The sequence below is a fragment of the Xenia sp. Carnegie-2017 genome, unplaced genomic scaffold (genome assembly GCF_021976095.1).
Source record: "Xenia sp. Carnegie-2017 unplaced genomic scaffold, XeniaSp_v1 HiC_scaffold_19, whole genome shotgun sequence".
Lineage (NCBI taxonomy): Eukaryota > Metazoa > Cnidaria > Anthozoa > Malacalcyonacea > Xeniidae > Xenia > Xenia sp. Carnegie-2017.
Window position 1 is genome coordinate 928,065 of NW_025813481.1, and position 20,671 is coordinate 948,735.

At 35.0% G+C, this 20,671-nt stretch overlaps 2 protein-coding genes and 1 long non-coding RNA gene across 3 annotated transcripts; all 3 read right to left on the bottom strand.

Annotated features, from left to right (window-relative positions):
* Positions 1-8: 8 nt before the first annotated feature.
* On the bottom strand, positions 9-6,421 carry LOC124439182. The gene is made up of 10 exons (XM_046989419.1): positions 6,397-6,421; positions 5,929-5,988; positions 5,360-5,419; positions 3,232-3,555; positions 2,702-3,010; positions 2,412-2,601; positions 2,013-2,290; positions 1,172-1,429; positions 898-978; positions 9-486 (listed from the first exon to the last, which is right to left on the bottom strand). The coding sequence occupies exons 3-10, from the start codon at positions 5,406-5,408 to the stop codon at positions 287-289; spliced, it is 1,689 nt and encodes a 562-aa protein (XP_046845375.1). The 5' UTR covers positions 5,409-5,419; positions 5,929-5,988; positions 6,397-6,421; the 3' UTR covers positions 9-286.
* LOC124439180 lies at positions 6,062-12,790 on the bottom strand. Its single transcript, XM_046989416.1, has 4 exons — positions 11,170-12,790; positions 10,527-10,580; positions 7,567-7,774; positions 6,062-7,373 (listed from the first exon to the last, which is right to left on the bottom strand). Exons 1-4 carry the CDS (start codon positions 12,749-12,751, stop codon positions 6,368-6,370), a joined length of 2,850 nt encoding a protein of 949 aa, XP_046845372.1. The 5' UTR covers positions 12,752-12,790; the 3' UTR covers positions 6,062-6,367.
* Positions 12,791-15,880: 3,090 nt separating this feature from the next.
* On the bottom strand, positions 15,881-16,712 carry LOC124439190. Its single transcript, XR_006946302.1, has 2 exons — positions 16,430-16,712; positions 15,881-16,184 (listed from the first exon to the last, which is right to left on the bottom strand). It is a non-coding gene; the product is annotated as an uncharacterized LOC124439190 (long non-coding RNA).
* Positions 16,713-20,671: the final 3,959 nt, after the last annotated feature.

A 20,671-nucleotide genomic window follows, 5' to 3' on the forward strand; every position in this document is an offset into this window, starting at 1 on the left:
CACTGATGTATGCATAAACTGACGTGTTTTAATCTCGCTATGAAATAAGTATGGTATAGTGTTTATCCTGCTCACATTCAACAGTAGCGGTTTTAAATTTTTTTTTCTGATTACAGAGACAGTGAAACAGTTTACTTTACCGCTGTTTCTTAGACAAAAAAGTGTTTCAAACATGGAGCTCACAGACTTTTAGTAATCAGGGCCATTCGAAAATTCACTCGGTGCATATTCAAAAGCTTTACTACTGTATTGAAGACCTACGTATTTAAACATGTTTATTATACCATCATAAGAGATCGGCAATTTTGTAGAATTCACAGTCAACCAGTAGATCGTACATCATGCCAACAGAAGAATTGTTCCTCGCTTCCCATCGAGAAATGACAGCTTCAGCAGGATTATCCGCCGACCTTCTCTTGATCATACCGATGTCCAATTTTTTCAAATCTATGTCGCTGTGACTGGCGAGAATTTCCCAATCTTCCACTGTGTTTGAAAAAAAAAGGTGTATCGCGTACAGTTAATTACAGTGAAAAAAGATATTTTAAAGTAAATGGTTTGAACCCGGGAGTATCGTTACATGTTTGTAAATGTAGATCATCCAGGTTGGTATAGTCCTGGGAAGGACTGTTTTTGTTGTTGTTGACTGACGTTTCGACAGCCTTAGCGGCAGTCATCTTCAGAGTCAAAAGACGAAAATGATGATGATGAAGATGACTACCGCTAAGGTTTGACTCTAAAGATGACTACCGCTAAGGTTGTCGAAACGTCAGTCAACAATAACAAAAACAGTCCTTCTCAGGACTATACCAGCCCGGACGATCTACATTTACAAACATACAAACATGTAACAATATATTTTATTATCATTGAAATTCGAAGTATGATGGGACTCACAAGATAAATAGTCAGTCACTTCTTTTCTAACGCCATAGTTCATGTTCTCGGTTTTCACGTTATCATCGCATTTCACAGGACCTGCAGGAAGTTCAAAAACAAGAATCATTTATCACAATATCAACGTAATGTACACCAAATACTCTTTTGCTGAAAGCTGAACGTAACCTCCAATGAATACAGATTCATTTAACTTACCCTAACTCAAACCAATGGAATACAATCATTTATTCAAACTGTTACAATACTAGTTTAGCACACGTAGGCTACCAACCTGTGCTGCCAACAGGAAATTTATTTCTCATCCAACGAACAATATCCCTCGTCTGACCTTCTCTTCGAAGTTCCCGAAAGAGAAATCTTATTTTCTTCTCTTTCAATTTATCCATGAAATCAGTACTGTCGACCACGTAACATCGCACCTCCAAGATTTTTGTCGCAATTTCTGAGAGACAATCTACACTAACTTGTTTTAATTGTTTCATCAACTGAACTTTTAATTCTCCCGGTATTTCCTTCACGAACCTCAGAGCTTAATTAAGATGGAGACTAAATTAGGATATCTTAATGTAAACCAAATTGAAATATTTATTTAACATTTACACCTTAGCGTAGCCAGCCTGTAGATTTCCTTTGGTTATGTAAATCCTCATGGATTACCATTATTCATCTTTTTCTAAATCTATTGTTCTCACAGCTAGTAAACACAAAAATATTTGAATACAAGCTGGAGTAAAAAGTCAAGCTGGCTACGTTACTGCATTTACACCTTACATATAAGCAATCTTATGAAACAAACTTTAAAGTTTACCTCCAACCTTACTTTTGGACATGAAAGTAAAACATGTCAGACCAAGCCTCAAGAACTTGGAGTCATTATTCGAAAACTAATCCTTGCAGGTGAGGAGTGGCGTTGCTATCCCACAAATTTAGTCCTGCTATGTAAATTTTAATGTGTTTACTTACTGTAAATAAAACAGATGGGAAAAGAACAATAATGATCTGAAATTTACATAGCATAAACAAAATGTGTGGGCTGGCTGTTTGAAGCAACTGCTCAACCACCATGCTTTGCTTTGAAAAATTGGACAACCACTCATTCCAACTTCACTTACCGGTTCTTTTCTCGTTTTCATTTAATTGCATGTCACGGACTCCATCAACGGTGTCTTGCGAAACTTGATCAGGTAGCTTTACATCCAACACCCTTTCTATCTCATGAACTAAGCCTTCCCGGTTACACTTTTTCAATGCTAGGAGCAGTGCTTTTACATTGGCACGTTGTCCATCTCTATCAAACCAAGTGTTCAAAACATATTGTGTGGGGTTGTCAGAGAATCTTTCAGCAATGATGTTTTCTTTACCTTGTGGCAAATTCACTGCTTTGTACAGGCTTGACAAAAAATCAATTTGTGCTCAGTTAAGGAATAAAACTTAAATAAAAACATTTAGATACCTAATAAAGAAAAAACATCAACAGAGTTAAAAAAAGACTTTAATTCTTTTGAAATCACCTTCTCCAGTCATTCTCTAATAACTCATTGCCTTTGTTTAATCGTTCTTCTAACTTTCTTTGAACGTGGTCAGGTAGATCTGACCAGGTCGTTTCAAGATTAAACTGGGCTGTTGTCTGCCCAGTCACATGAATATTTGTTGACTCCTGATAGCATTGTCTCTCATCAATTAATTCGCCAGGATGAGTAGCTGACAAATCAGTGAGGTGAATTTGACTTACAGGATATGTAGAAGGACAAACATGTATATGTAATAACAAGGAGGAATAATTATTACATTTTTTACATACCTTTTATTGACTGCCTCAAATCATGGGCAAGTTGCGGCTGATTTTTATCTAAGGTTTTGAAAAAATATTGGAATGCATCAGGCCCTAAGCGTGGAAGCATATCACATATAAGCTTTTCCACTTTTTTGTCCATAGATGGCTCTTGTAACACAGTTCTGATGTTGACACCCGGATTTCTGCTTGTGATCGCCACATTGTTGGATAAACTTTCAACAATTTCAGCGACATTAAGTGATTGCTTAAATGTGGACAAATGGTTCACAAGAATTTGACGATGGACCTCTTTCATTCCAGGCTCTTCAGTTTCTCCTAAGTAAGACAATGGTAAAATAAAAGGTTTAAAACTTTCTGATGTTTCTGTTTATATATAAGAAGATGGTTTTTCATTAAAACTTCTACAAGTTAAAGGTCGATATTTGCATTCTTATCATCTAGAGAATTTTACATCTTCAGAATTAATAAATAACAGAAAGGCAAGCAAGCTCACAGTACGTAATGTATAACAGTATAAGAAATAAAAAATGTCGTACTTTGAGTAGCACTAGGAAGTATATGGTTCACATTAAGTCCGGCTAAGTCAGCCAAGTGTTCCCCAACCCGTATTTGAACTTTAAGTGTCGCTCTAATAAAGGATATGAATGCTTTATCTCCTCGCCGAGGCAGCAAATGAAGAAGTTCCAAAGTACGAGCTTCAGGGGTGGATTCTGCTCGAATTTTGTCTTCGCAGTTACGATCCAGAACGTCCGTCATTTGTGGCCAGACAACATCAACCTCAAGATTTCTTTTGATATAGTCCCTGTATTTTCTTAAAAATTCACGATGCGCTTCAGACATCATTCCAGGCTTTTCACTTTCTATAACAAGGAGGAATGTGATGCGATTTATGTCAATGTGGCGTATGGTACGGTAATACGGTGGCGTATGGTAATCTTTGTTTAATCTTTGAATAAAAAAAAATTTTGAGTTTTTTCGAAATAGATGAATTTCCTGGCACTGTATGGGGAGAGGTTGAAAGGTTACAATAAACTTACATGGTTTGAGGTCTGAGCTTTTTCACATTTGTGAACTGTCCCTTTCAGTACTTCATTTATAACTCCACTCATTACATATAGTTATGAATGGGGGTATCCAGTAGTGTCTATGCCTGACAATTTGGTAGAAATTTTTAAAGACTATATCTTTTTTTGGAATAGCATTATTGATAATGAGCCTAAATCTTTAGCAAAACATTCATATAATGTTCATTTCAGTTTTTTTAAAAAAAAGCGTAAGCAAAATGTGCTGTTTTTACGCCAAAACGATGGCCAAAAAAACATTTTGTATTGCTCTAAAACGCTGAAATTGTTATTTCCAAGGCTTTGAAATTCAGAATTTCTTAGGAGAGAGTACATCGACCCCTCCCTTAGGTGCGGAACGCTTCCGGCGTTCATGACTGATGTTTGAAAAATCATAGATCCGCCCCTGGTTGATTGTTGCAAAATTTAAGAATATTAGCAAGTTGCACGCAATTAAATCAATCTGTGGTATTCTCCCAAGGTTTATTTTATATGGATTTGTAACGTGTTTGTAAATGTAGATCGTCCAGGTTGGTATAGTCCTGAGGAGGACTGTTTTTGTTGTTGTTGACTGACGTTTCGACAACTTTAGCGGTAGTCATCTTCAGAGTCAAATGACGAGTAAACGTCAGGTTAGCCGTATTTGTTATCTGGTTCTTACGTCATTGTATTGTGTGTACAGGAAATGTCATTGTAAATTAGTGTGAAGTGAAATATTTTTATTTTTAGTCGTGATGTGTGATTTGTGGGTGTCGATGTGTGAATTGTAATGTGTGGGAACGTACCTTTGATGAATTAGTGTAAAGTGTAATGTTTTTAATTTATCGTTTGTTAGGTCGTTTGTAAGGTGCCGGTAATTGCTGTGATCTATTCAGGGGGGTTTGTTCCAAGTTGGTATACCAACTTACTAATGTAAGCCGTTGTCTATAGTCAGTACTGTAAGTAATGCATTTTGCCGAGTCCCAGTCAATATTATGCTTTGTGATTCGGTGATGTTCGGCAATGTGATTAGTTTTGTCTTGTTTCTTAGTAGCTCGTTTGTGTTCAGTAAGTCTTATGTTTAAGTTCCTGCCAGTTTCCCCGATATAGGAGGCGTGGCAGTCGGAGCAGTTCATTTTGTAAACTGCACCTTGTCGTTCGTTGGGTTCCTCTTTGTCTTTTATGTTCGTTAGTAGTTGTCATAACGTTGTGATTGGTTTATGTGCGACACGTATGTTATATTGTTGTAAGATACGCGACATAGTGTCAGACGTACCTTTGATGTAAGGTATCGTTGCTGTTGTCACTGAGTTGTTCGTTTTTTTAGGTTTGTTGGGTTTGTAAGTGTTGCGTTTGATAAAGTCAGAGTTATAGTTGTTTTTGTCAAAAACACGTTTGAGATAGTTGTTTTCGTTGTGTAGAGCGTCCGGTGAATCACATATGATTTGTGCACGCCTTGTAAATGTTCTAGTTGTGGTGGCTTACAGACATGTAAGCCACCACAAGGTCGTGGCTTACATGTCTGTAAGCCACCTAAGGTCGGATTACAGACATGTAGATTGAGTTATTACTTTTTCAAATTTCAAGGCTTTGCTTTATGAAGCGCTTACTTGTGATAACTTACCAGGTAGTTTTGATATGACATGTGCACTAGTTAACCAGCTGGCTAACATTAACGTGGTTGCTAAAACATATAGAACGTCAGTAGAAACATATTAGTATCATTGCAAATATTATAATTTGATTGGCTACTCTACGCGCTTTCTTGTTAATTTTCAATAGATAACGAGTAGAAAGAGGTATAGATAGCAAGCAGCGACCCTGCCGTCTTCAATTTTACTTCGGTTTCTGACGAATAACTTGATTCTTTTTTCAAAAAGCGTTACGCAGGCTTGGCCCTCATTCAACTATTATCTTGATGAAATCTCGAGCTCATAATCTAATTGTAATTACGAAAAATTTCACATAATAGGCTTAAAGAAATGAAATAGAAATACAACTAAAACCACTCCTAAAATTAACATTAGCATGAATTTTAGGTAGTTCGTTTTAACGATGCATAGCCATGTGCAAAGCTTTACCACAATAAATCAATAAAATGCTCATAAAATTCTTTCTTTTCTTTTTAGAGCATATTGTGTTGACATTATAGTAGCTAAAGTCATTTATTTGCTCAGTTGTACAATGACTTACCGAATAGCGTTGTGTTGATTTATGTAGCAAATGTTGTGCTTGCATTCGAAGATGTGATTGCTGAAACATATAACACATTAGAATTATCACCAATTGGACGAAATGAAATAGCTAATGTTATATCAGAATCTGATTTGTTATAGGATAGATCATTTTACGTCTACTTTTACTAAATTTTACAACATTACAATTACTTAATTTACGAGGACGATATTTCAATATTGTTCAGCAACAAAATTGTACATAGTTATGATTTTCAAGTTTATTTAGGAAATAAGAAGTTCAGTAATGAAATTAGGAACAGTTTGAGTTCAAATTAGCACAATGAGCCATGTTATGGAAATAATAAAAAACATTAGGCTTTCTCAATAAAGCTAACAGAAAACCTTGTAAATGAATTAAAGTTTTGGAAAGTAAACGCCTAAGTCATCACAATATTTCATGTCAAGAGCAAAGTTTTTTTCTCACCACTGATTTCCTCAATGGGATTTGCACATTGTTCAAAACAGCCACAGTTCTTGTAGTTTTCTTCGCCAAATAACTTTCTTAAAGCTTTATCTAGCTTGAAGCAAATATAATACTTATACTCTGGATCACATATTCCCAGGTGAAAAAACTGAGAAACACCATAACCAAAAGGAATTCTTCTGCCAGCTTCATCATGAAAATATACAAGCACACCGCAATCACCAGCTTTAAGAAAGCTTTTTCTGCATTTTACCAGAATAGCATCCTCAATAGTAACCTCTTCTTCAGGAGAATAATACGAAAAAGAAGTATCAACAATATAGCCTATCATACGTTTTCCGTCATATTTCTTCACCTTAACTGAACTAGAAGAGACTCCGTATACTCGTTTAAGAAGCTCTCGCCACACATCCAACCAATTAGAAGGTTTGTGTAATTTTTTTCGTCTGCACTCCACTGAAACACTTTCATTAACTTCTATTGACATGATGTCCACATCATTTTGCAAAACGTAGTCCCTGCAAGAGCCTAGTTGTATTTCAGAATTTGGAGAGCTACTGTAAACGTATTCATTTGATTTCAAATGCAATTCAAATGCATTTGGGTCATTAGTTGCCAAGTTGAGCATTTTATAATGTTTGTGATTGTCAACTCCATTATAACAAAGATGGCAACATGTCAACGCGTAATGTTTCCCGTTTAGGTAGCAAAACATTGTTAATGTGCCTCTTGAAATAATTGACTGATCGTTTCTACTTATGGATATATTTGAGAAGGATCGGAGCTTCGCTTTTTTTGATCCTTTCGGCCGAAATTCAAAATATTGCGAAGCATCTGATCCAAATTTATCGATTATGTCATTTTGTAGAATATCTTTTCGGTCTACTCTTTCATAATCAACTGTCACAAAAAAGTGAAGATATGGTATTATCTCGTTAGAACCGACTATTCCATATCTCCCGCGCATCCAATATAAACTGTAAAAGTAAATGTAAAAAGTTTCAATTGAATAAAATGAGCAAGAAAGGGTTTGCCTATTTAAACCTATTTTAAAAGTTTCCCCTTTTTAAGTTGTTGCTACTTAAGAACTGGAAAAAAGCTTCCTTTTACATAAAATTACATAACATTTAAAATTTTAAGATTTTGATATAACAGCAGAAACAAGCTCACCTTTTTAGTTTCTGATGCACATCTTTTCGAATGTTAGAATACTCATCAAGAAACATATCTCTAAATTCAAGATCATCTTCAGAATTTTGAGGAGAGTGTCTATCATGTAAATTATCAGAAGTGGCAGAGTCATTACTGTCAGCACTAAAATATTCATCGGAACTTTCGTCGTCAGGATTTAGGTCATTGGAATTGCAATTCGGAGGCTCTTCAAAAAATAAGAACGAAATATTAAAGTAAAGAAAAAAATAATCAAATATAGCTATAATAAATCAAGCATCAATCCGAACGAAAAAATTTTCAAATAGCATGAAACAGATTGTAAAACTTGTCATTTTATTAAACGTATATGTCATTTAATTACTTTAGTCACAATTATAGCATATTTTTCATTAAATTTCTAACGAACAAAACAACGAAGAACTATAAATATACACTGCTTTATACACTGCTTTCTTAAAAATATAAACAAAAAGGGAATCATGCAGACGACTGCCACACACTTCAATGAAGTAAACATATGAATCACCCATCCTTGAGAATTGACTTCAGCAGGATTGATAAAAAACTATAAGGCTTCTCAATAAACAATAATTTTGCTTAAATTTTGTTTTTCTACTTTCTATTACACCCATTTTCTTTTTTATACATCAGAAACAAGTATTTTTTGCTTTTTAAACTTTTATCTTTAGAAGTGTCTGATTCGAATATTCATTTGACGTTCGCAACAATAGTAAAAGACACTGAAATTTCACTGAAATTTTACAGTTAATATATTTACATTTTTACAATTTGAAACAGCAGCTAATCCAAATTGATAAGCTAAAGCTTAAAAACACAAGTAAGTGAGAAATTTTGATTTTTGGTCGCTCGACTAAAATATAAGATATTCTTCGTGTTTGTACAGGCTTATGCAAAACTCGTGTTTGTACAGGCTTATGCAGACTTATATTATTACAGGAAGGAGATTGTCCACACTTGCTTAGCAAGCAAAAGAAGTTTTTTAAGCTTTCAAAAAATCTATTTTAATGAGTCATAGTGACATAAAACGCTGAAAAAATCTTGTTTATTGTATTAAATTTTAAAACTATAACAACACGAACAATATATGAAGGTGTTGGGCTATAGAGACCTAATAAAAACTTTGACAGACGTGTTAGGTTTGTAAAACACCATTGTCTGCATATTTACAGTGAAGAATAATTATTGTAGCTATTATTTGCGATACATACTATTTAATTATAATGAAGGATATTTCATTGTTAAGATTCAGATACAAGAAATTTTCACGCTAGTATGTACTATAACTAGTATACATATAATGAGTAATTGGTTATAATCATTTTTACGTATACGTTTCTACTGTTCCATCCAAGTAATTTATTTAGATAAAGAGCAGCCCATGTTTATCAAATGCTGTTTTGATAATCGTTGGCATATAAACATTTTAAGAGTTAATTCATTTGTGCGTTGCCTCTATTGATGTATTCTATTCATTATAGTATAATTGGTTTTTTACAAGTTTTATTTGACTTTGTTCCATTTCTTGTATTATAGTTATGAATTTCATTGTTTGTTTCAAAATTTTTCCGGTAAATTTTGAAAACGCATGTTTTAAATTCGTCATATTTTTTGAGTTCCGTTTTTATAGGTGTTGAGATATAAGAGTCTTATGTGTTGTAAAATAGCTTTAACGAATACTTACTTATTAGGTGTCTTATTTTTGTAACTATCCCTGAGTAGTAAAGCAAAAGGTTTGAGCCCAGAAGTATCGTTACATGTTTGTAAATGTAGCTCGTCCAGGTTGGTATAGTCCAGAGAAGACTGTTTTTGTTGTTTTTGACTGACGTTTCGACAACCTTAGCGGTAGTCAAATGACTCTAAAGATGATTACCGCTAAGGTTGTGGAAACGTCAGTCAACAACAACAAAAACAGTCCTTCTCAGGACTATACCAACCTGGACGATCTACATTTACAAACATATCCCTGAGTACTTTACACGTGAAACTCAGTAACACGCTTGTTCTACAAATACACGGCCATAGCCTCGTAGCCTACTTTACCATGGTTAAGGTTAGGGTTTCGGTTTTCGCGTATTTGTAATGCTCTGAGCTCACATCTTGTACGTAAAACTAAATTACATCATTTAATCATAACCTATTACGATTCTCTACAATTTAGTGGTGTTGGGTTCTTTGTTTGAACGAAACAAAAGTGGACTGGTATATCTTGTTTTGTATCATCTTGATGGCGATTATTCTCGCCTGTAGCATCGCTGTCTTCTGTAGAGTCCATCAAAAATGTAAACAGTTTTAAAAAGGCTCAAAATTTTGCCAAAGCGTTTATGTAATATAAGCTTTGATGTCGATACATAGATTGTTTGGGTTGGTAAATTGAACTATGAAGAAAAACAAATTATCTTGATCATTTTCATTTTATTGCATTTAAAGTTCATTACATTAAACAGATTTCACGTTATTCATCATTGTTTTAACATTCAAAGGAACTTTTTAACTTGCACCTTATTAAGTGTGTCAGACAGGCGCGTCGGAAGGAACATAAAAAGGAAAGGAACGCATCTTAAAAATTATGAGTACCGATGTCTGCAACATGTTGTCTAATAGTCACCTTTTAGAATTTTAGCAACACCGGTTGTTTGATTGCGAACGTATTAAACTAATGGAAAAAAATTGCAAGAGTTTTCTACGTGATTCTTTAAAGTCCACTCACTGCACTGTTGATTTGTGTGTTTTATAGTCAAAATTTACTATTAGTAAACATTTTCTTGGTGGTAATTTTCCTATCTTGAAGCAAATGTGTGGGGCACATACCCCTACTGATAAAAGGGTATGTGCCCCCCTGCCACCTCACTTCCAACGCCGCTCTATTCAGAAAACATAAAAGTCAGTAAGCAAATTCTCCAAGATTCAATTGTTTGCGCTGTTTTATGATGACTTACCGGGTGACCCTGAATTGATAAAAGCAGTGAAGTTAGCACTTGAAGACGAGTTTTCTAAATTAAAAATAAAATAACAGAAATTTTACCACTAGAACAAAAGAAACAGAATAGCATCATGCAACTATGCAGCTTAAAAATGAGTTGGTAGAGGGTATAGCATAAACATCAGTTTTACTTCATGTCAATATAATTTAATTCTTTGTATCAAAAATATCCCGATATTTAAAATGCCATGAGTGCAATACTGTAACGTCATTGGAAATGGTATTCAAGTACACTTAAAAGATTTTTCGTTGATTAAACATAAATAATTTATTCTAATGTCAAGAATTTCTTTCTGTATGCTTGCATGCTGTAAGGCGGTGAGTAAGATTAAACAAGTGATCTTTTGCAGGTAACAAAAATTATTTTGGTTTTTGCTAAAGCCCAATAGGAAGCCATATAGTCACAACATAAAATGAGTAGTAAGTTTTTCACTCAAAAAAGTTTTTCAGAGGTCATGGATATCGTGTTTAAAATTTAATGTCAAAAAATGAGTTCAAGCTCTAATACTTTTATGAACTGCATATGGTTGATGCAATATTAGAATAGGCTATTAAACATGATATTGAAATCAACTGATCACTCAAATCTTTTTTAATACCTGGAACTGAGTCTAAATCTGTGTTCAATTCCATGTTCATCCACTTCAACGTCACGTCTACGCTTCCGCCTCCACGGTTTCCCTTAATAAAACGAACAACACCTTTCTCCCTAGACGCTAATGCCACGTTTTCGCCAGCATGCTGAACGATGCGTAATGAATCATCAAAAATTTCCAAGTCATATCCAATATTTGTCAAGATTATAGGCAACATAAATTTTTTGGTTTTAACAAAATAAGTCTCAATCACCAGCTTTGATTTGTCAAAAAAAAAACCTGTGACACTGTTGGTGACGGGAGTATAAATGACTTGATTGTATGAATTGATTTCGTCATTGTGTGGTTGAAATTTCCTTTTTTTAACAAATTTTCCATTCATTGTACTAATGATAATTCGGTAAATTTTGGGTGATTTATAAGTCAAAATGACTATGTTGTCGTCAGAGGAAATGGACAAATATTTCATTTCATCATCAATTGGATTGTGTTCACCCTTTGCTACAAACGACGTATTAATGTTGCCTTTACTGTTATGCACATATATCTCGACGTTGCTTTGATCCTTCTTGATAGTAGCAATGATAATATTGCCATTTGGTGCTACAGCAAGAAAAATGTTACTAGATTGTATTTCTTCACGAAAGTACAAGGAACATTTTTGAACAATTTTGTCTTCCAAACAAAGCAACAATGTATAATCGCCATTCGATTTGTCTTTGCAACCCAAAAGTAGATATACTACGCCATTTTCATCAACGTTCATGCATTTTACTTGCCTATTTTCAGCATCCGACCTTTGAAACTGACACCACGTTTCAAACACTTCGGTTTCTCTGTTAAGTATTTGAAGTTCATTTCTATTAAAAATTAGTAATTCTCCTTCTTTATTTACGATCATGCTTACGAGGTCAGTATTCTCAGGAAAGCGAGTTGAGTACCAAGGTAATGAGGCAGTAGTGTTTTCTTCAATCTTCTTGTAATAAAAAGGATGAATCGGCTGCTCGTTATATTGAATCTGGGGCCATTCCAAAACAGGCATCCTTTTGTTTGTGTGCTTAAAGATGAAATTCGCCAACGCCAAGTTAATATCTATTACTTTGTCAAGGACTTTAGTCTCCATACAGTTGTGAGATTTGCTTTTTATTCCCGCGACAATCGAGGAGTTTAAATCTTTCAGACATAACATGTAATTCGTTGTTGCTAACCCGCAGTTATCTAAGCGTTCTAGAATAGCGCTTGCAATGCGTATCTTGCTTGCTTTTATTTTCTCTTCAGTCCTAGACGAATCATTTTCAAACGTCTTTTTCGCTTTCTCTCCAGCTAATTTGAAACGCGTTTGACATTTTTGAGATAACTTTATTGTTGGTACTTGTGTCGATGTATCACTTTCAGTCGACTCTTGCATGCATTTAAGCTCTTTAACTCCTTCTTCAAAGTGAATGAAACTGTCACGAAGATCATTTACCAATCCATCGTATATTATCTTTAATTTATTGATAAATGCATTCAAAAAATGCATTCCATTTTGGCTTTCCCCGACATCCACAACTATGCTCAAAGCTGATTTTATTATTGCTTTCATCACGAAGTTACGCTTAACCCCGTGTGACAAATTTGTCACACGTATATTTATAGAGCTAGTGCTTCCATACTGTATTATATTTTGCCTTAAAAATGCGCTTAGTGACACATTTGACCCTTAGTTAATATTATTAATGAGCTGATAATGCTTATTGTGAAGACTGGGCTTGAAAAATATATGTTCAACATGGCAGTCATTTTTAAAATATGTGAAGTGAAAATCCTGCGAAGAAAATGTGAGAAATACACTGTATAAAAGGTAAGTTACTGTGATATTATATATTGAATCGTTTTAATTGACTCACAAGCTTATGAAATTAGCTTAGAGTTTTTTTGATTATATATTTTCTTTCGAAAAAAATACATGGAAATAGTTGTGTGTCAAATTTGTCACAATGGGCATTTGTGTATGCCATTTTAATTAATGACACATGGAATTACAATTGTTACACTGATGGAATTCTTTATTATTTTTGAATTTTTAGTTAACTAAATTATTAAGAAAATTGTTATTTAATAGAATTTAATAAAAATTGAACATATATTTAGGTCTTAAGCTAGAATTTTGAAGCACTATTAGTATAATTTTATTATGAATGATTTTGGGTTATGTTTACTCAACACAATTGCCGGTGTATTTATTTCCCTACATAACTACTTTTTAATTTTTCAATTTCTAGAGTATGAATAAGAAAGGGGATATCTTTGGTGTTGAAGATGTGTTGAAGGTAATGGATGATATCAAGAGATGATCAGTATATTGTACCTGAACCTCCACCATCACCTTTGACAATTTTTTAACAGTTTGTAAACAAAGAGATGCTTGAAAACATGTGTCAGCAAACTAACATTTACAGTGTTGAGAAAACTGGAACATCTGTTATGATGAGGTAAATGACTCATCAAAAGGAATTACCATTGTCAGATGGCTGGACATAAAGGCAGTGGCATTGGTATCTACTTACTGTGGAGCAGAACCATTAGGTGTTGCAAAGAGATGGGAAAAGAAAGAGAAGCAATATGTGGAAATTCCCAAGCCAAAGCTTGTAGATGAGTACAATAAGTTCATGGGGGCATTGACTTAATGGACATGCTTTGCTCATTGTACAAGTATTCCATAAGATCAAGGCGATGGTATCTTTACGTTTGGTTTCATACCCTTACAGTGGCTATGGTCAATTCATGGCTTCTTTTCAGAAAAAATCAGAGAGGATAGAAACAAATCAAACTTCGTGACTTCCAAGCAACAAGTGCAGAGGGATTGATTAAGGTAGGAAAAGAAAGAAAAAGAGGACGATCTTCCAATGCCTCGACATCTCAAAAAAGACCAACCACTCAACCAAACGAAGAGATACGGTTTGATAAAATAGATCATATGCCTTCCTGGGATGACAGACATCGTCAGAGATGTAAAATTTGCTCTGCCTTTCGCTCTCATGTTGTCTGTGCAAATGCAATGTTTATCTCTGCTTCAATAAAGACAGAAATTGCTTTATGGAATACCACACAAATAAATAAAATCATAAAGATATCTACATACTGACAGATTAAAGTATTGATTGATTAAAACTCTTGTTATATTCACAATTTTCATGCTTTTGTTAATGAATACTATATAATTATTTTAGTTTTAAACTCTAGTTCTCTTTATTATACAAAGTAGCACTTAATGCCCAATGTGACAAATCTGTCACAAATTTTTTTAAGAAGAAAAAATGTTTTTTTTTTAAATTTTTTAATTGAACTTGGTATTGCTTGTTATTTTAAGGAAAAATACCAAAGAACAGATTTTTGCATTGAGTTTCTCCCTCCTTGGGCATTTAAGGGTTAAAGAGAAGCTAAATATACCCAAAGATTATAACATCTTTTTAAAGCTACTAAAGCATATGAAGATGAACACCAAAGTTAAACCAAAAATTCGTACATACGTGGCAAGAAACGAACTTTCGAAAGTTATGAACTGAGTCACAAGACAAAGGCGTCACGCAAGTGTTGTATTACATTGCACAATCATGGAATTTACATTGCAAATCATTGATGCTTGCTGTAGTCATTGTATCGATCTAAAATATTTTTCGTCCAAATATTTAGCAGTCATAATTTTTGCTCGCCATAAGAGCATAATATCTGAACAATATGATAATGATATGGAGTTACAATTTTAAAAATGATGTACAAGAAATACTTTAAAATGTTAAAAGATTATGTAAGTAGTATGGTGCACGCAGGCAACAATTGTTATGTTTCACACTCACGATCTTGGCAAACTAACATTTTATCGGGAAATACACTATAAATACATTTATAAATCCAAGTAAGAATATACGCATTAAAGCTAAGAAAGTTATGAGCAGTGACCCGTGAAGTTTAATTAAGAAAAACAGTAGAAAGTGAACTAACTTTGTCACGATCAGAAAATGGCGTAAAGCAGGTGTAGCTTTGCACTGAATTTGCATTGCAAATACCAACAAATATTTATGGCTCTCTATAGTCTGACAGGCAAGTCAATACGTTAATCTAATTGTTCGAATGTTTATCAGTCATGTAATTTTCGTTCACTAAGAACATCAATATAGTTAAATGAAAACGATTTAAAACTAAACTTTTGAAAAATTACAGCTATACAAGAAATACTTTATAACAAATTATTTTGTGTCACGCAGCTACCGTTGTTTTGTTTAACACCCACGTAACCATAGCAAACTAACATTTTATCGGTAAATCGCGGAATTATATTAATTCCCGTAGATTTTGGTTAGTATAGGCAATTCGAAAGTTGGAACTTTATGTCAACAAGCTATGAGCTCGAAATGTTAAAGGTCGTCGTTTAGAACTTTGATTGGTGTGATCATGGCCTACTTAAATTACACGGCCTGATATCTTGCCATTGCAAGGTCAAAAATGCAAGGCCATTGAATTTTCCGGCGGTGCTCTTCGAAATTTTGATCTTCTTCCTTCAAAATTGTTCATTGGCCTTACTTTATGGTATAATCTTGTAGCTAAAAGTCTAGCGATCATTTCAAGAGTTTATTGGCTGAAATTGGTCCTTTTTTCGCCGAGAAATCAAAGTTTATAAATTGGTGCGATCGGCGGTTGTTTTGTTTATCACGCGCTCGTCTTCGTTCGAAAATTTTAGCTCTTAAATCTATCGTGGATTATCTATATTTGGTATCTACGTGTTCCTGGTACTCTCCTCTACATTTCTACAAGATTTTTGGAGTCGAATTGTATACATTTTTTCTTTTATTTACGAAGATCTTCAAACCCATAATTATAGCGATGGTGCTTCCTATTTTCAACGGTGTCCTTCCTACTCCAACTACGCCTAAGAAAATTTCATCAAATCCAAACGATTTCATTGGTAAATCATACTATCCCTTACCTTTTCAAGCTTCCTCATTAATTGGAAATCTTGGTATTGGTTCTTCTCCATCCTGGGACATCAATATAAACAATAAATCGATCAAACTTAAAATAGAATGGTATGTTGAAAAGAACAATAACAGTTATCATGAATTCCCAAAATCTCTACTTAACAGACTATCAGCCTACAACTTTGTACAACCTACCTGGTCCTCCTCCTTTGCTGAAGAGAAACTTTCTTTCAAGTTTGAATGGAAACTACTCTCTGATGCTACTAACCAACCTGAACAAGTTAAAACTCCATCTACTAACTTACCTTTCCATACTCCTGACTCTGGCTATACATCAACATCTAAATCGTATGTATATTCACCACCTGTGAGATGAAGTCTTTTTGATAGTTGAGTCAGGAACATGTATTGTGTTGTGTTTAGGTTTGTCCTTGGATTTAGTTTGTGTAGATGGAGTATTTTTCCTTTTATGAGGAAAAGTACCTTAAAGTAAATGGTTTGAACCCGGGAGTATCGTTATATGTTTGTAAATGATGATCGTCCAGGTTAATAAAGTCCTGAGAAGGACTGTTTTTGTTGTTGTTGACTGACGTTTCGACAACCTTAGCGGTAGTCATCTTTAGAGTCATCATTTTCCTCTTTTGAGCTAACCTGACATTTACTCCTCATTTGACTCTGAAGATGACTACCGCTAAGGTTGTCGAAACTTCAGTCAACAACAACAAAAATAGTCCTTCTCAGGACTTTATTAACCTGAAAAGTACCTTGATGGTAAGGAGTGTATGGAGGAGTGAGAGGATTTAGAAAAGCAGCAGCATGATTGTGGAAGAGTTTGGTAGGAGTTGTAAGATTGGGTGGTGAATATACATATGATTTAGATGTTGATGTATAGCCAAAGTCAGGAGTATGTAAAGGTAAGTTAGTAGATGGAGTTTTGTTCAGGTTGGTTAGTAGCATCAGAGAGTAGTTTCCATTCAAACTTGAAAGAAAGTTTCTCTTCAGCAAAGGAGGAGGACCAGGTAGGTTGTACAAAGTTGTAGGCTGATAGTATGTTAAGTAGAGATTTTGGGAATTCATGATAACTGTTATTGTTCTTTTCAACATACCATTCTATTTTAAGTTTGATCGATTTATTGTTTATATTGATGTCCCAGGATGGAGAAGAACCAATACCACGATTTCCAATTAATGAGGAAGCTTGAAAAGGTAAGGGATAGTATGATTTACCAATGAAATCGTTTGGATTTGATGAAATTTTCTTAGGCGTAGTTGGAGTAGGAAGGACACCGTTGAAAATAGGAAGCACCATCGCTATAATTATGGGTTTGAAGATTTTCGTAAATAAAAGAAAAAATGTATACAATTCGACTCCAAAAATCTTGTAGAAATGTAGAGGAGAGTACCAGGAACACGTAGATACCAAATATAGATAATCCACGATAGATTTAAGAGCTAAAATTTTCGAACGAAGACGAGCGCGTGATAAACAAAACAACCGCCGATCGCACCAATTTATAAACTTTGATATCTCGGCGAAAAAAGGACCAATTTCAGCCAATAAACTCTTGAAATGATCGCTAGACTTTTAGCTACAAGATTATACCATAAAGTAAGGCCAATGAATAATTTTGAAGGAAGAAGATCAAAATTTCGAAGAGCACCTCCGGAAAATTCAATGGCCTTGCATTTTTGACCTTGCTGTGGCAAGATATCAGGCCGTGTAAATTAAGTAGGCCATGGTGTGATATATAAGTCTTATTGGCTAGAGCTGCTATGTGACAAAAGCCTACTAAAATGTCATGTCTCATACCAAAATTTTAATTCCAACAGGCAACAGTGTTTATGAAGATTTTGTTCTATCCTCTATAAACCCAAAATTCTGTTCTTCACAACCTTTTGTGACGTTGTCAGCTGTTAAGTATGATTGCAGACTGAGTAGGCAGATTAAAACCTCAAATCGTCAAATTTCATTATTCTTCACCCTGTAAATGTGAAATTATAGTAAGAAACCTTTCTATAAGTATTCTTTTTACTCCGCATTACAATACAACAATTTAAGTCGCTCCTCTCAATGATTAAAATCTATTGTTAGACTTTGTCTTACATAGTAAACAGTCCATTTTTTGTGGCTACTATCCTTTTACCCCTTCATTGTAAAAGCATTTAAGATGCATTCTCATTCACACATTTCTAATCGACGTGCATCCTGTCCAATTCTAAAGTTCCTATCGCCAACTTTTGACCCAGGGGTCTCTAATCTCCCACTAGCTTCTCAGCAATGTACATAACAAAATGTTGAGTAAATCTTATTTTGTTAAAGTCTTGTATCATTCATAAAGATCTTTGAGCAACCTTTCCTTTAATGTCTGTATAATCTTTGCAATTGAAATAGTAGGTCGTCTAAAAGTAGGTCGGCTATATATTTAGCTTCTGCAGTCGACAATGCCATACAGCTTTGTTTCTTGCTTTTCCAACTGACTGCAGCACCGTTTATTAGAAAAATATATCCGGACGTTGATTTTCCATCGTTAATATCTTCACCCAAATCTGCATCAGAAAATTCAACGCAGTCCAAACTTGTTTCGAGCGTGTAATGTAAGCCATAATCGAATGTTCCTTTCAGATATCGGAAAATTCTCTTCACTGCTGTCCAATGCTCTTGTGTAGGATTGGAACTGAATTTTGCGACGTTGTTTACTGCAAACGTTATATCAGCACATGTAGCCGAAGATAAATAGAGTAAATCACCAATTGCTGACTAATATTTGTGTTTATCAAACATTTCACTCTCCTCTGTGCACTTCATAAGCTTCGAGCACGATTCAACAGGTGTTCCTACTTGTTTGCAATTCTCCATTCCAAACTAGTTTAAAATGGTTTTAGTGTAGGTAGTTTGTCTCAACCAAACGCTTCCATTCTTCTGGATAACTTGCTTATCAATGCATCAGTTGCTAATGAAAGTGGCACTAAACTTGATCCATGACACCAAAGAATGGCACATCTAAATGTCGGTCAAATGAAAACTATGGCTTCAAAGCAACTTATCACAGGTATGGACATACCTAAATCTTGCAATTCAAGCTTTTGTGAGGCATGTGCAGAAGGAAAGGCACACCGAACACCATTTAAGACAGTGGGAGATATTCAATCAACCAAAAGATTGGAGTTGGTTCATAGTGATGTTGCCGGACCTCTGAAGACTGAAAGCCTTGGAGGTGCAAGATATTTTGTCAGTTTCATTGATGATTACTCCAGATGTGTTACGGTATATCCAATGAAGCACAAGTCAGAAGTGCTTGGAAAATTCAAGGAGTGGGAGGCAGCAGTCACAAACCAATCAGAGTGTAGGATAAAAACACTACGCACGGACAATGGGGGTGAATATACATCCACTGAGTTTGAAGATTTTTTAAAGGAGAGAGGAATTTGCCATGAGACAACAGTGCCACATTCACCCCAGCAGAACGGGATAGCTGAGCGCATGAATCGGACAATCTAAGAAGAAGGTCTTTCTATGATTTTGCATGCTGGACTGTCCAAAGCTTTTTGGGCTGAAGCAGTATGCAATGCAGCCTACATAAGAAATCGAGTCATTACGACTGCAACTGCGGTAACTCCGTATGAAAGATGGTATGGAAAGAAGCCAAATGTGTCCCATTTTCGTGTCTTCGGCTGTACTGCTTATGCTCATATTCCTGATGCGGTGCGCCAGAAATTCGACCAAAAGGCAGTCAAGATGAGATTTATTGGTTATAGCCTTACACAGAAAGGATACAGGCTGTATGATGAGAATCGACAAAAAGTCTTCATTCGGAGGGAAGTTACATTTAATGAAACAGATTTTGGATCAACAAAAGCTCAAATGAAGTGTGGTGAAGACATTACCGAAATACCGAGTGTGCTGAAGAAGAAACAGAAATAAAGGGACAAGTTCGTGCAACCAGAAATGAACAACAAGGCCCCCCAAATGAGCCTTGACGCTCAGGAAGAGAGAGAAATCCACCAATATATTACCACGACGGGTATGCTGGGATCACTACATCGAGGTATGCAGCACTTTACGTATCTGAGATCCCAGAGCCAGAAGCCCTAAAAGATGCTCTTAATAGTGAATGTGCAACGAAATGGAAAGCTGCTGCAGATGCAGAATACCAGTCTTTACTAGAGAATGAGACCTGGGAATTAGTCGAATTACCAGCTGGACGTAAGCCTATCAGTTGCAAGTGGGTCTTTAAAGTTAAACACGATGAAACAGGAAAGGTAGAGAGATTTAAAGGTCGTCTGGTGGCTAAGGGTTTTCTGCAAAAATATGGAATTGACTATGAAGAGACATTCTCTCCAGTGGTTGGTTTTTCGTCAATTCGCACTCTTCTGGCTTTTGGTGTATCTCGAGGTATGTTGATCCATCAAATGGATGTAGTAACGGCATTCCTCAATGGAACATTGGAAGAGGAAATATACATGCAACAACCCGAAGGCTACGTAAAACCAGGAAAAGAAAAGCTAGTGTGTCGTCTCAAAAAATCGCTTTATGGCCTAAAACAAAG

Bases quoted from the DNA above. Each gene is read 5' to 3' on its own strand.
- LOC124439182 (XM_046989419.1), bottom strand. From the start codon at position 5,408: ATGTTAGCCAGCTGGTTAACTAGTGCACATGTCATATCAAAACTACCT. The intron at 2,602-2,701 runs GTATGTAAAAAA...CTGATTTGTCAG, and splicing joins TTTGAGGCAGTCAATAAAAG to CTACTCATCCTGGCGAATTA. The intron at 979-1,171 runs GTTGGTAGCCTA...AACTTCCTGCAG, and splicing joins ATTTCCTGTTGGCAGCACAG to GTCCTGTGAAATGCGATGAT.
- LOC124439180 (XM_046989416.1), bottom strand. From the start codon at position 12,751: ATGAAAGCAATAATAAAATCAGCTTTGAGCATAGTTGTGGATGTCGGG. The intron at 10,581-11,169 runs GTATTAAAAAAG...TTTTTAATTTAG, and splicing joins AGATTTAGACTCAGTTCCAG to AAAACTCGTCTTCAAGTGCT. The intron at 7,775-10,526 runs GTAAGTCATCAT...TATTTTTTGAAG, and splicing joins TATCAATTCAGGGTCACCCG to AGCCTCCGAATTGCAATTCC.